General features: G+C 41.7%; 4 protein-coding genes across 16 annotated transcripts; 1 reads left to right on the plus strand and 3 right to left on the minus strand.

The window, feature by feature from the left end:
- Window positions 1–313: 313 nt before the first annotated feature.
- On the plus strand, window positions 314–2,825 carry LOC108859054 (uncharacterized). Its single transcript, XM_018632902.2, has 2 exons — window positions 314–1,323; window positions 1,408–2,825. Exons 1-2 carry the CDS (start codon window positions 598–600, stop codon window positions 2,683–2,685), a joined length of 2,004 nt encoding a protein of 667 aa, XP_018488404.2. The 5' UTR covers window positions 314–597; the 3' UTR covers window positions 2,686–2,825.
- On the minus strand, window positions 2,715–10,087 carry LOC108859053 (disease resistance protein TAO1-like). 12 transcript variants are annotated; one of them, XM_057010715.1, is made up of 10 exons: window positions 9,949–10,087; window positions 9,548–9,828; window positions 8,387–8,892; window positions 7,018–8,121; window positions 6,648–6,950; window positions 4,871–6,547; window positions 4,636–4,714; window positions 4,163–4,254; window positions 3,639–4,100; window positions 2,715–3,401 (listed from the first exon to the last, which is right to left on the minus strand). In XM_057010715.1, the coding sequence occupies exons 4-6, from the start codon at window positions 7,666–7,668 to the stop codon at window positions 6,173–6,175; spliced, it is 1,329 nt and encodes a 442-aa protein (XP_056866695.1). In that variant the 5' UTR covers window positions 7,669–8,121; window positions 8,387–8,892; window positions 9,548–9,828; window positions 9,949–10,087; the 3' UTR covers window positions 2,715–3,401; window positions 3,639–4,100; window positions 4,163–4,254; window positions 4,636–4,714; window positions 4,871–6,172. The 12 variants fall into 12 exon arrangements, with proteins under 12 accessions (XP_056866695.1, XP_056866694.1, XP_056866691.1 ...); XM_057010714.1 differs by having other exon boundaries at window positions 4,632–4,714; XM_057010711.1 differs by having other exon boundaries at window positions 3,639–4,053; window positions 4,636–4,719.
- Window positions 7,860–9,007, minus strand: LOC130512458 (probable disease resistance protein RPP1). The gene is made up of 3 exons (XM_057010475.1): window positions 8,970–9,007; window positions 8,387–8,866; window positions 7,860–8,121 (listed from the first exon to the last, which is right to left on the minus strand). The coding sequence occupies exons 1-3, from the start codon at window positions 9,005–9,007 to the stop codon at window positions 7,860–7,862; spliced, it is 780 nt and encodes a 259-aa protein (XP_056866455.1).
- LOC108857889 (U11/U12 small nuclear ribonucleoprotein 48 kDa protein) lies at window positions 9,830–13,024 on the minus strand. Of its 2 annotated transcripts, XM_057010703.1 has the most exons (5): window positions 11,694–13,024; window positions 11,433–11,547; window positions 11,217–11,324; window positions 10,517–10,979; window positions 9,830–10,413 (listed from the first exon to the last, which is right to left on the minus strand). In XM_057010703.1, exons 1-5 carry the CDS (start codon window positions 12,977–12,979, stop codon window positions 10,295–10,297), a joined length of 2,091 nt encoding a protein of 696 aa, XP_056866683.1. In that variant the 5' UTR covers window positions 12,980–13,024; the 3' UTR covers window positions 9,830–10,294. The 2 variants fall into 2 exon arrangements, with proteins under 2 accessions (XP_056866683.1, XP_018487402.1); XM_018631900.2 differs by having other exon boundaries at window positions 10,289–10,979.
- Between the last annotated feature and the right edge of the window lie 85 nt (window positions 13,025–13,109).

A 13,109-nucleotide genomic window follows, 5' to 3' on the forward strand; every position in this document is an offset into this window, starting at 1 on the left:
ACATAGTTCTTATCCGATTTTCTTACAAAAGCTCAACAAAAGATTAAATGACTAACAATGGACGTTTCTGATATGTCGTAAAATGCAAAACGAAAAATTCCTGCATCAGTTTAAAATTCTTTCACGTATCTCTTTTTTCTTCTTCTGGAAAATCAACAGCTTTTACAGAAGATTTGGAATATACTGTACTAACTACTAACCTTTTCATGATGGTATACTGATATATATAAAAGATAAAACACGTAACGATATGGTCCACTCACGGGAATGGAATCTATATATTTTCGATGCCGATCAAAATAAACTTTTTTCAAATAATTCTTTTTTTTTTCTGGTGAAAAGATACAAAAGTGTCTGTCTTCGCCACAACAACACAATCTCCAAGGCTTCTCCTTTTTGTTGTCTTCTGCTTCATCTCTTTATGTTCTGTAGTAGAAAGTCTCCGTTCATTTCTAACCATTCATATTGATCTTTCCTAATCTACTTCCTTCCTCTGTTTTCTTGAAGTTTCCTATACATACATATGCTCTGTTCTCATTGAAAACCATTGGTTTCGGTTTACAGAACCGGTTCATAATCTAAACCGGGGAAACGGCCATGCCACCGCCGATATTTCCTCTCCGTTGGGAGAGCACGGGAGACCAGTGGTGGTACGCTTCTCCGATCGACTGCGCCGCGGCTAACGGTCTATACGACGTCGTCATCGAGCTGCTTCACCACGACACCAACCTTCTCGTCAAACTCACCTCCCTCCGCCGCATCCGCCGCCTCGAAACCGTCTGGGACGACGGAGACGGCGGAGATAACAACTCCTCCCAGGTGGCGCTGAACCGCTCCCGCGTCGCGAGGAGGCTGCTGGAGGAGTGCGAGATCGGTAACGGAGATAACTCGCTCATCAGAGCTGGATACGGCGGCTGGCTGCTATACACCGCCGCCTCCGCCGGAGATTTGGGGTTCGTCAAGAAGCTTCTCGAGAGAGATCCGCTTCTCGTGTTCGGGGAAGGAGAGTACGGCGTGACGGATATTCTCTACGCGGCGGCGAGAGGTAAAAACGACGACGTTTTTCGTCTCGTGCTTGATTTCGCTTTGCTGCCGGCTGATATCGCCGGCGTCGAAGAAACGGACGGCGGGAAACTGACGGAGAGGCAGTTAATAGTAAAGGAAGAGATGGTTAAAAGAGGGGTCCACAGTGCTGCGAGAGGCGGACACGTGGCAATCTTAGAAGAGTTTTTACTCTCAGGAAGATACGACGCCGTTTCAGGACTCAGAGATGCTCATGGCTCTACTCTTTTGCACTCTGCTTCTTGCAGAGGTCAAATCAAAGTAAGAACAACAAAATCAATTAATTCTTAAAAATTAACGTATTAATTCACATATATATGAACTAAACTTTGGAATATAATGTAGGTGGTGAAGTATCTTATAACGAAGTATGATTCAATCATGGAGATTAAAGATAGCCATGGAAACACAGCTTTGCATATAGCTGCTTACAAGGGTCACTTAGCTGTGATGGAGGCTCTGATAAACGAATCTCCACCGCTGATCTCAGCTGTTAACAACGAAGGTGACACGTGTCTTCACATGGTCGTGTCTGGTTTCGCAGCGTCCGGGTTTAAGCGGTTGGACAGGCAGATGGAGCTTCTGAAGAAGTTAGTCTCAGGAGGAGGAAGCTTCTCCGTTGACTTCTCCGAGATAGTAAACGTTAGAAACGGTAACGGAAGAACTGTGGTTCACTTAGCTGTGATGGATGTTCTCAACACCGTCAGACATGACGTCGTTGAGATTCTGTTGAGAGTCCCCGGCGTCGATCTCAACGTTGTTGATATAGATGGGATGACTCCAGTTGATTTGCTCGAACGCCAAACGCCGAGAACCGCGGTTTCTGATTTATTGATCAAACGGCTTAAATCCGCGGGTGGGAGATCAAACGGCTGCGGCGAGAAGGTTATACCGTTTAGAGAAGAGCGTTACGGATTCTGCGGCAGTCCAGGAACTGCGTTTGAGATATCTGACTCCGAGATTTTTCTCTTCACAGCGGCGAGAACGGATCATCGTACCGCCTCAAACGCTGAAATGAGTCCAGACAGAGAGAGTTTAGACGGAATCAGTGAGTGTTCCACCGAAATGACAACGCATTCGAAACGCAAACGCCGCGGTGGGGGTACAGGAGCACGTCTCAAGCTTCTGTTACGGTGGGCTAAGAAGGAAGAAACAGAGGAGAATCGCCGTTACTCCGGAGACGATAACAACAACCGTCGTGTGCCTCTCAGAGAGATGTATTCGGGGTCAAGGTCGCCGTCTGAGATCGGAAACAGAGGAAGAGCGTTTCCGATGAGAACAGAGAGCGGCGATCTCCCTAGCTTATCGGTGAGGTTGAAGTTCACGGAAGGGTTAATGAAAGGAGTGGTGGTTCAGGAGTCTCCGAGGTTTGTGTTCTCGCCTCCGGTGGTTTCTGATTACTCTGGAGCTCCGTCGTCGGCTTGTACGTCGCCGTTTCAGACGGTTTCTTCCGAATTGGAGAGGAAGACACCTGCCATGAAGAAACAGAGGTCTTTTGTGAACAGATACTTGTGTTTCAGCGGTAAAGGATTAGCCATCGATGGCTCTTCTGAGATGAGTAATGGCTCTGGTACTCGTCTTCGTCCCCGGAGTTTCAAAAGAGTTATGTCTTTGGTTTCTTAGATACATACTTTCCTTTCTTGTGTCACACGTGACCTAATGCTCATGTATTTCCATAAAACGTCAAGAACTGAATACAAAGAAAGTATTGTTTTTAATGTAAAAAAAAACATGGTAAAGGATACAAAAGAGGATACTGCCGATGCTCCGTGTAAAACTTTTACTGCAAGATTGTCTCAAAGTCAGAAAGACCAACCTTCTTTTAACTTCAATCTCTTTCTAATGGATTGTATCTTTCTTCAAACGAGTTCTGTTTCCTAGGTTCTCGACTGTGGCGGCTGTCATAACGGTCATCCCTTTTGTTCTTGTAATCTGAAGAATTCTTTTCACGCGACGAGCTGTGGTTTTGATGGTAAGCTTCTCTTTCGTGGCTACGTCGTTTGGTCCTTGTGAATTTATCATCTCTTCTATCACTGCGCTTGTATGATCTCTGAGCTAGTGCCTGACTCATATACCTCGTACCGCTTTCCTTTATCTCTATTGGTTCTAATCTCCAATGGATACTCGCTATCTGCACGACTCTCTCCTTTCCATGGCTTATAGGATCTTGGTGATGTGTCTGTTAATGTCGCTGATACAGAATTGTATCCAGAGTCGCTTCCTTTCTGATCCTTGCCTGTAGAAGAGGAGGAGTGTAATGGCATTCCCTTCTCAAAACATCCAATGCCTCCTGCTAGCTTAATTTCTTACGTAAATTCTTCGATCATATCACTCAACACCTACAAGACAAAAGATGGAGAAAACTCACCTTATAGAAATTGTAGAATGCCTGATCGTCACTTAGCAACGTCCAATTATAGAACAAGATGTGCCAAACGCCTCAACATGACATGGCAGAGCCAAAATATTGTACAGTTTTAATTATAAACATGCATTACTAACCATTCTACAGTAAAACATTCACAAAACTAAGCATTGTGATTATCATAGGCACGTAAAAGGAAGAAAATCCATACCTGGCAGGTGGGGCATATCGAATTGCTCTTATTTTCCCTTCAAGGATGGATCTTTCATACAACCCTGCATCAGCTGCTGCCACACGAGACAGAGATATCACCTGAGAAATGTCCAAAGCTTTCCCAACCTTATCACCTGATTGTTTCCAAGAAGAATTCTTTAATCTTCACGTCTTCATTACTGAAGTTTGGTTCATCCAAATCCTTGAGAACACCACAGAGGATTCAGGTGACCGAAACAACATAACTTGAGAGGCACATACTTCAATGCATTGTTTCAACATGTCGAGAGCAAAAAAACTTCCCTTCTCCATACGATCTGCCAAGCTGAGAGGCTAACCAAGACAACACTCGAAACAGAACATGAACCTGGAATGTTCTTCTTTTGCAGCTCTGCTCACCAGCGGCATTAGCTCTATCATAAACCCACAAGCTTCCTTAACAACAGCTTTCAGAGACAACCTAAATAGAAAGAATACATGATCTCTCATATAAAGCGAAAACTAGAGCTCTCACATTCTTACTTGATCTTGGTGGGTACCCATCAAGCTTGTAATCTTAAACAGTAACGTTTTAAGACTAATATTTCAAAGATGGCAGTTTTTGGATGTACAACCTGATATCATGTACAACAACACACTCTCAAGAAATGTGACTTCATATAAAGATCAGTGCAGTCATCCTACATTCTTCAGTGCTATAGTATGTCTGTTTAACCAATGTTATTTAAAGTAGAGGCCTCAAAAATAAAATAAAACAAACAACTTGATCACACATTACACAGACAAAATCATTAATCCCAGTTTCAGGAACATCCCCTCTTGATTAGAGACAGACCAGCTCACTGATATGTACTGAACATGCCCTCTGAATCACATGGTTGTGTCTAGTTTTCTAGTCAGAGAGCAATCACTACGCCAAACCAGCTCGCTGATATGTACATAGATCAAAAGAGGTAAAAGCATAATCAGTCTATTTTGTAAACGACAATACCTACACGCAAAGGTAAGCTACAAGGCCACATGCACCCAACTCTGGCCTGCCCTCTCTACACTTCATCCATGACGTACGGAAACCTGAACTGGTTATAGCACAAACATTGTCAGAATCCAAATTAATATTAGTCACTGCATGAGAAAACAATAAAGCTCAAACTCATGTGGGGTTGTTGAAACTATGCTGTTATTTATTATGATTTAAATCAATAAGTTGCTTCCTTCCAGAAAGCTTACCTCTTAAATTGTTTCTTCTTCACATTGTTCGTGCATATAAATTTTCTCTATCTTGATGTATGCAGTTTCTTTGTACTCAGATTCGTTGTAAATATCATCACAGCATACAAGGTCATCATGAACATCAGGGTCTTCCAAGAGTTGTATAGCAAACTCTTTTACATCCCAGTATTTACCAGTGATCTTGAACTTGAAATGAAGCTCGGTACAATTCACATCTGTTTCAGGAAGGTTTAGTGAGATGGAATATTCGATGAAACACAGATGCTCCGTAGATCCAAGTATTGCTGGTATAGGGTACTTGCATGATCCATGTCCAACATCGACGCCATTCTGAACGCACCAGATGTCACAGGAAAGCCTCTTCCATTTATCTTCCTTATCATCCTCACTAGCACCCTTCTCCTCTAGATAGTGGCCATGAAGCAGTAAAAGGCAAACTTTAAATCTGAAAAATAAAGGAAGAGGGCTCTGATACAAATTGACAGTTAGTAAACCCTCTCTTGCTCGGTGATCAAAGTCTGCCGGCAGTTCTCCACCAGGTAAGAGCGCGAGCTTGCAATCCAATATCTTGATGAGTTCTCTCGCTGCTTCGCTCAGCTTGAAACAGTTCGCAAAGATGAGACATCTTTCTGGATTGGTAAGGAAGCCATCTATTCTCTCCAGCGAATCACAGTTAGATGCATAAAGGAGTGATACGAAAGAGGGAATGTGGGGCAATGACACAAGATTCTTGCACCCTTTGAGGTTTATAGATAAATTACCACGTGAGAAATATCTTCCCATATTGCTCAAGTCCAAGACCAAGTCGAAGTCCAAGTCCAACTCTTCGATGTTGTCAGAAAAACAATGGAACACCAGAAGGCTGTTGCAGTCTTCCAAGTTCAATTCAAGAAGACTGGACCAAGACCATATGGATGAAGGGACTTCTTCTATACCAGTATTGCTCAGATTAAGATATCTAATGCTTGTAGATATCTCTGGAAACGTTCTCAATTGTGTGCAGAAACTGAGATCAAGTGAAGAGAGAAATTGCAGGTTGACGTTGGTTGGAAGGACCTTTAGCTTCTTGCAGCGAGGCATGCTTAGTTGAGTGAGACGTGTGAGATTATGAATCGATGGAGGAATTTCTTCTATTCCCGTATTGAGCAATAGTAACACTTCGATGGTGTCAGGAACATCTGGAAACACCCTGAGGCTTTCGGCACGCATTGCTGAGAGTTTACGAAGACACGAAAAAGCCATGATTGATGAAGGAAACTCTTCTATCGCTGTATCACTAATATCAAATTCTGTAATGTTTCAGGAAATATCAGGAAAGCTTCTCAACTGTGACCCCAAATGGTTTAGCTTTGGGCATCCTGCAGTTAACAGTTTCTTTAACTTACTGAGGCTCCAAATAGAGGATGGGAGTTCAACCAGGCCATCGCATTGCTGGACATTCAACGTCTTGAGATTAATGGCATTCCCAATGGAAGAGGGGATCACTATCAACTTGGAGCAACCAGCGAGATGCAATTCCTGGAGACTAGTGGACTTCCCAATGGAGGAGATCTCCGACAGACTTGAGCAACAACAAGCATTCAGTACCTTTAGATTAGTAACATTAGACAGATCCGGAAGTTCTTTGAGGTAGTTGGAATAAGCCAGCACCATCAATTTCAGACACGGGAGCGGCTGCACGTATTATAAATTAAGGCAGAAGACAAAACCGCGTTAATACATTTGTAATGCAAATAACCTAATTCAATTGTAAAGCACGCATGAAACTACTTACAATAGGTCCTTCCCACAGCTTCTCAAGCTTGCTGTGTATCATCTTAAGTTTGACAAGACGCCGCGGTTGAAACTCACGAGGAAAACATGTCAACGGAAACTGATCCCATTCAAGAAATCTAAGTTTACTAGCTCTAACCTTCAGACCCTGGAGTACGAGAAGTTTGGTGTTGTTATACAAACCCCATTTCTGGAATCTTAAGAATTGGAGCCTAGACATCCCTTCAAAGGCTCGCTCGTCAATAATTAAGTCTTCACTGACCTTCGATAAGTCAAAATCTATTCCTCGAATAGTTTCAGTGCCCTGAAAGTACTTAAATTACTTCAAATGATCAAAAAAACGATTGGATACAGTTTATCTCATAACTTACAGCTTTTCCCTCAAGCACATCACAAATGTCCTGAGCATCCACCAAGAACTGACGTTTCCCAGGATCAGAAACAGACTGTTTACGAACAATTTCTTTGGCCATTTGCTCCAGCAAATTATGCACCACCAACCATCCCCATTCGGCTTCAGATATGAAACATTTATCAAACAACACTTGGAGCCCGTGGTTGACGTTCAAACGACTCTCCGCAAGACACTCCACTACGTCACTAATGCACCCACCTTTGAAAAAACATGCTATATGAAGAAACAGTTCTTGATCTTCCTCGCATAAAGCATCATAGCTGAACCTTAATACTTTCCCAATCTCCCCATCAAGACTCGTCCTAAGTCTAGGCAATGCATGTATCCACTGATCTCTGGACATTCCTCGAAGATATGCGCCAAAAACACGTAGACCCAAAGGAAGGTTACCGGCTAGCCGTGTAACTTCTATGGCCATGTTCTCAAACCCAAGTGACGGTGACTTGTGACGAAAAGCAGACAGGCAGAGAATTTCAAGAGCTTCAGATGTAGATGGAACATCCACACGGTAAAAATGGTTGATCTCATGTGCTACCAAAAGCTTTTTATCCTTTGTCGTGATGATAATCCTACTTTGAGGCCCAAACCAACAAGTTTGGCCAGTCATGGCTTCTAGCTGCTTTAACTGATCCACGTCATCAAGAACGACAAGCACTTTCTTGTTCTCCAGCCTTGATTTTGCCACACCCAGATGATCTACGTTTAGATCTTTCTGATTTAAGGTCTTAGACAAAAGTTGTTTTTGTAAATGCAACTTGAAGGCGTGCGCGTCTCGATAGTTTTGCTCAAACTTCCCTTCTATACTCTCAATAAAAGCAGCATGTGTAAACTTACTAGCTCTTTATATAAAGCTCTTGCGATGGTCGTCTTACCAATTCCAGCAGGACCCCAAATACCAACCATCCGGACTTCATCGGATCCTAAGGACAACAATGGCTCTATCTCCCTGATATGAGTATCAATCCCAACCAAGCTGTTGGAATCATTTGATGTTGTAGAACAAGTGAACTTGTTTGAAACACCGGTAACAATTTTTTCAATCATGGCTGCATCGTCATCACTAAAAGAGAAAAAGATGAATACATCAGTTAAATAGTCGGGAAATAAATGACATGTACTTCAAAAATATATCAACACTATAACGAAAATTCACATGATAATGCCCCATATAAATCTCTTCCCCAGATCTAAACAAACTTAACTCGGAAAAGTATAACTAATGATCCTACCTCACTCTCTCGCTGTAGTGTTTACCAGATATATATAGACTCAGATGTTTAAGAAGATTAGGACCAATCTGTCAATCGGAGATCGGAAGGACTTACAAGTTACTTGTATGGTAACCAGCGATTTGAGCCACAATATGCAAAGCTTTTCTCCATCTCTCAACGTCATCCGTTGATTTCTCAGCACAAGTTTTATCAAAGACAGCTTCGAAGTCTCCCTTCTGCTTTTTCACGTCAGATGGATCCACTTCATAGAAAATCACCTCTACCGTCTGCTTATCTTTATCCCAACACTTCATGATCTCCACCAACTCGTTCAGACACCATGTTGATGAAGCGTAGTTCCTCGAGATCAAGACAATTGCAATTAACGATCCTCTTATAGCTTCTGTGAGCTCGGGACCAATCAATTTGCTCCTCTCTATGTCATTGTCTATGAAGACGTCGATTGCTTTCTCTTTGAACTCCTTCAGTAAGCAGCTGAGAAAGCCTCTACGGACATCTGGCCCGTGGAAGCTAGGAAAGACATGGTACTTATAATGGCGAGACAAAGCAGAAAGAGCCATCAGACGAGCAGACCTGACAATGTATTTCAGAAAAACAATCTGCAGAATGAAAGAAGAAGATCTGTTCAAATGTATTATCAGCGTAGTAACCACTAATAGAAGGAATATATAAGAACTCGCCATCAAGTCTTTCATTACCATCAGGAAGATTCATGGAATTTCAATAGACTAAGACAACTGGGGAAACAGAGTCAACAAATGGTGACTTATTCTAGGATGAAAAGGCCAATAGTTGACGAAAAAAAGTTGATATCCTAGTCATGTCTAGGCCCTACCATCGTTCGTAACTTTATTATCTTGTGACTAGAGCACTTATTATCTTCACAGACACACATACATGTAGTCTCAATAAAAATGTCACTAACACTCGACTGAGAAATATGGGTCGAGGAATTGAAACATTACTTATATGTTTCCCTACATCTTAGTTTCTATAAGACTGAAACTTCTTCGATCGATAGAGATAAAAGAAAAATACTCTTTTTGCAGGAAAAAAGAACAAATTTTCAGAAGTAATAAAATATTGTGGTTACTCTATTTAGGAGGCAGCAAGGAAAAAAATACCAGCAAATTACAAGGAAGCAACAGAAGTAATAAACTATTGTGGTTGTTTTTTTTTTCAAGGAGGCAGTAAGGAAAAAGACACGCAAATTACAAGGAAGCAAGTAATCAAAACCAAAGTCTTCATCACTACCTGATTTCACAAATATGCAGCTTCATGGCAAAGAGAATCAATATCTCAAAACTGTAGTTGCAAAAGTCATGACTGAACAATCTCCGAAAATGCTAATTCTTTTTTTCTCCAAAAAGATATGATAAGGACAGGTAAAGCTTGATTGTTTCAGAAATATGCAGCTTCATGGCAAAGCTTGATTGTTTCTCATCCAATTCAAAGGTTCAGAGACGGATACAGTGACACTATTGATATTCTCCAATATACAAGATGGTATTCTCCAATGATATTCAATTACAAAACTGAGAAATAAAGAATGATATAGAGAAAAACTCAACGAAACAATGTTGGAACAAGATGATAAACACACAGTAACAATTCTTTTTTATTTTAAACAAAGGCGGAATCTAACGAATACTAACCAGTCGTGTGCCGCTCAGAGAGATGTATTCGAGATCAAGGTCGCCGTCTGAAATGGGAAACAGAGGAAGAGATTAAAGTTCACAGGAATCTCCGAGTTTTGTGTTCTCGCCTCTGGCGGTTTCTGATAACGCTGGAGCTACGTCCTGTAGCCGTTTCAGACGGTTTCTTCCGAATTGGAAAGGAAAACACCGGCCATGAAGAAACAGAGATCTTTTGTGAACAGGTACTTGCTCTTCTGAGATGGGTAATGGCTCTGGTAATTGTCTTCGTCACCGGAGTTTCAAAAGGGTCATGTCTTTGGTTTCATAGGTATTTTTCTTTCTTGTATCACACGTGACCTAATGCTCATGTATTTCCATAAAAATTAAGAACTGAATACGAACAGAGTATTGTTTTTAATGTAAAAAAAAGCATGGTAAAGGATACAAAAGAGGATACTGCCAGATGCTCCGTGAAAACTTTTACTGCAAGATCGTCTCAAAGTCAGACCAACCTTCTTTTAACTTAAATCTCTTTCTAATGGATTGTATCTATCTTCAAACGAGTTCTGTTTCCTAGGTTCCTTACTGCGGCGGCTGTCATAACGATCATCCCTTTTGGTCTTGTAATCTGAAGAACTCTTTTCATGGGACGATCTGTGGTTTTGATGATAAGATTCCCTTTCGTGGCTACGTCGTTTGGTCCTTTTGAATTCATCATCTCTTCGATCACTGCGCTTGTATGATCTGTGACTCTGTTGTCTCTCCGAGCTGCCTGAATCATATTCCTCATACCGGTTTCTCTTATCTGTATTGGTTCTAATATCCGTTGAATACTCGCTATCTGCATGATTCTCTCCTTTCCATTGCTTATAGGATCTTGGTGATGCGTCTGTTAATGCTGTGGATACAGAATTGTATTCAGAGTCGATTTCTTTATGATCCTTGCTTATAGAAGATGAGGAGTGTAATGGTATTCCCTTCTCAAAACATCCGATACCTCCTGCTAACTTAACTTCTTCTGTAAATTCTTCTATCATATCACTCAACACCTACACAAGACAAAATGGAGAAAACTCACTTTATAAATGAATGTCTTATGGTCGTAAATGAAAGTATAATTAGCAACATGCAGTTTATAAATTGCCTCAACAGGACATGGTAGAGCCTAAGCATTCTACACTTTCTTTAATAATCCAATGAGAAATATGCATTCTTGAGTCAAGAATGCCTTCCCAGAACTAAGAATTGTGATTATCATAGGCACGGACAAGGAAGAGATTTCATACCTGTCGAGGAGTTCGTTTCACCTTTTTACCACGGTATGACATTCTTCGACGCTTGTAGTCTCTCTCTTCAGCTAATAGCTCTTCTCTTGTCTTCATTTTATTCATATCCTACACATTATAGACAGTACAATTTATATTTAAGTTCCTTCAGCAAAAATTCCCTAGAGTAATATTTGTTTCATTAATATAACAGTTAGTACTTAGTTTTGTATTAACCTCATTTGATAAGCGTTGTCTGGGAAGACCATCGTGATCAATAATAGGTCGGTAGCTAGGACGTCCTTTCCGTTCCTCAACAGCTTTAGCTGTCAAAACACCATGCTCAGCTACCCTACAGAGTGATGTAGACATCATGAAGAATCAAACTCAGATTCAAACATGATACGAAACATAAAACACTATAGATATAGAAACTGTGAGATGGACAAAGAATCAAGTTGGAAAAACAGAATATCCCTTCAAAGATTTCAAACCAACCGCTGATATCTTGTTAGTGGTTGTGCATATCGAATTGCTCTTATTTTTCCTTCAAGCATGGATCTTTCATACAACGCTGCAACAGCTGCTGCCACACGGGACACAGATATCACCTGACCACTGTCCAAAGTTTTACCAGTCTTCACATCCTCATTACTGAAGTTTGCATCATCCAAATCTTTGAGAACACCAGCGGAGTCAGGTGACCGAAACAACATAATATGAGAGGCAGATACTTCAATGCAGTGTTTCAACATGTCCAGAGCAAAATACTTCCCATTTCCTTCCCCATACAACACGCCAAGCTGAGAAGCTAACCAAGACAACACTCGAAACACAACTGGACACTGGAATGTTCTGCTTTTGCAGCTCTGCTCACCAGCGGCATTGTGATCATACTCTCTCATAAACCCACAAGCTTCCTTAACAACCGCTTTCATAGACAACCTAAACAGCAATAGAACATGATCCCTCATGTATGTATCGATTATAACACCGTATCTCGTTGAATTCACCAGAATCCATGTCCTTAACTCACTCATTTCAACCACTTCTGAACCAAGAATCGAACATAGAACACTATAGGAATAAAAACTTGGGTAATCACTCCATCCTCCAATCTCACGTTTTATCGCGCAAACATCAGACGGCAAGAGCCCTAACGATTTCTCCAACACAGGAGAACCTACAAACTCGCAGCATTCCACGGATAGAACACTAGGAAGTGTAAAACGTAGCGTTTTAGCATCAAGCTCAGAGAAGTTAACAGCTCCAGGGCAATCATTGTAAAAGAAATTGTTCCCGAAATCTGTGACGTCATCTAAGCAGAAACAGAGGTCACCGTCGCCGTTATTCGGCTCCGGTTCACACGGTAACTCGAGCGTGTTTCTGTAGCTACTAAAGGATCCAAGTAGGTGAGTGAGATCGAGAGGCTTTGGGCAACGAAGTGAATGGAGGAAGAGAGCTTCTGGTGGCATAAGGTGATTTGGATCAAAAGGACACCGAACGAAACAGTCCTTGTGGAGAAGAGAAGAGTGTTTAAAAGCTAGATTATCCGAGAGAGAATCTAATGTGCGTCGACATTCCGATAATAGAGACTGTAGAGAGGAGAGTGTACTGGAGAGCTCGCGAATCGGTGGCGGAGACGGAGCGTTGGAGTAAGTGTTGGGAGTTTGCAGAGGAGGAGGAGGAGCTCGGTGGAAGAAGTTTGGATTAGAATTTAGAGGAGGAGGAGGAGGAGGTCGGTGGAAGAAGTTTGGATTAGGAAACGACGGTGGTCGATCCATCCGGCGACGGCGAAGTTTACAGGTAGAAGCTGATTTGATGCGAAGACGAGACGTTTGCTCTTGTACATGTAGGATGTTGAGCCCATTTAATTAGGCCCATTTAATTAGGCCAGGCCCATATTCTTAGGAA

This window comes from Raphanus sativus, chromosome 5 (assembly GCF_000801105.2).
Source record: "Raphanus sativus cultivar WK10039 chromosome 5, ASM80110v3, whole genome shotgun sequence".
In the NCBI taxonomy this organism is placed as follows: Eukaryota; Viridiplantae; Streptophyta; class Magnoliopsida; order Brassicales; family Brassicaceae; genus Raphanus; species Raphanus sativus.

Coding starts and splice junctions, on each gene's coding strand:
- LOC108857889 (XM_057010703.1), bottom strand. CDS start 12,979: ATGGATCGACCACCGTCGTTTCCTAATCCAAACTTCTTCCACCGACCT. Junction 11,548..11,693: donor CCACTAACAAGATATCAGCG/GTTGGTTTGAAA, acceptor ATCACTCTGTAG/GGTAGCTGAGCATGGTGTTT. Junction 10,980..11,216: donor TGAAACGAACTCCTCGACAG/GTATGAAATCTC, acceptor TGTCTTGTGTAG/GTGTTGAGTGATATGATAGA.
- LOC108859053 (XM_057010713.1), bottom strand. CDS start 7,668: ATGACTGGCCAAACTTGTTGGTTTGGGCCTCAAAGTAGGATTATCATC. Junction 6,951..7,017: donor ATGTGCTTGAGGGAAAAGCT/GTAAGTTATGAG, acceptor AAGTACTTTCAG/GGCACTGAAACTATTCGAGG. Junction 6,548..6,647: donor AGCTGTGGGAAGGACCTATT/GTAAGTAGTTTC, acceptor TAATACGTGCAG/CCGCTCCCGTGTCTGAAATT.
- LOC108859054 (XM_018632902.2), top strand. CDS start 598: ATGCCACCGCCGATATTTCCTCTCCGTTGGGAGAGCACGGGAGACCAG. Junction 1,324..1,407: donor CTTGCAGAGGTCAAATCAAA/GTAAGAACAACA, acceptor AATATAATGTAG/GTGGTGAAGTATCTTATAAC.
- LOC130512458 (XM_057010475.1), bottom strand. CDS start 9,007: ATGAATCTTCCTGATGGTAATGAAAGACTTGATGGCGA. Junction 8,867..8,969: donor AATGAAAGACTTGATGGCGA/GTTCTTATATAT, acceptor ATACATTGTCAG/GTCTGCTCGTCTGATGGCTC. Junction 8,122..8,386: donor GGTTACCATACAAGTAACTT/GTAAGTCCTTCC, acceptor TTTCTCTTTTAG/TGATGACGATGCAGCCATGA.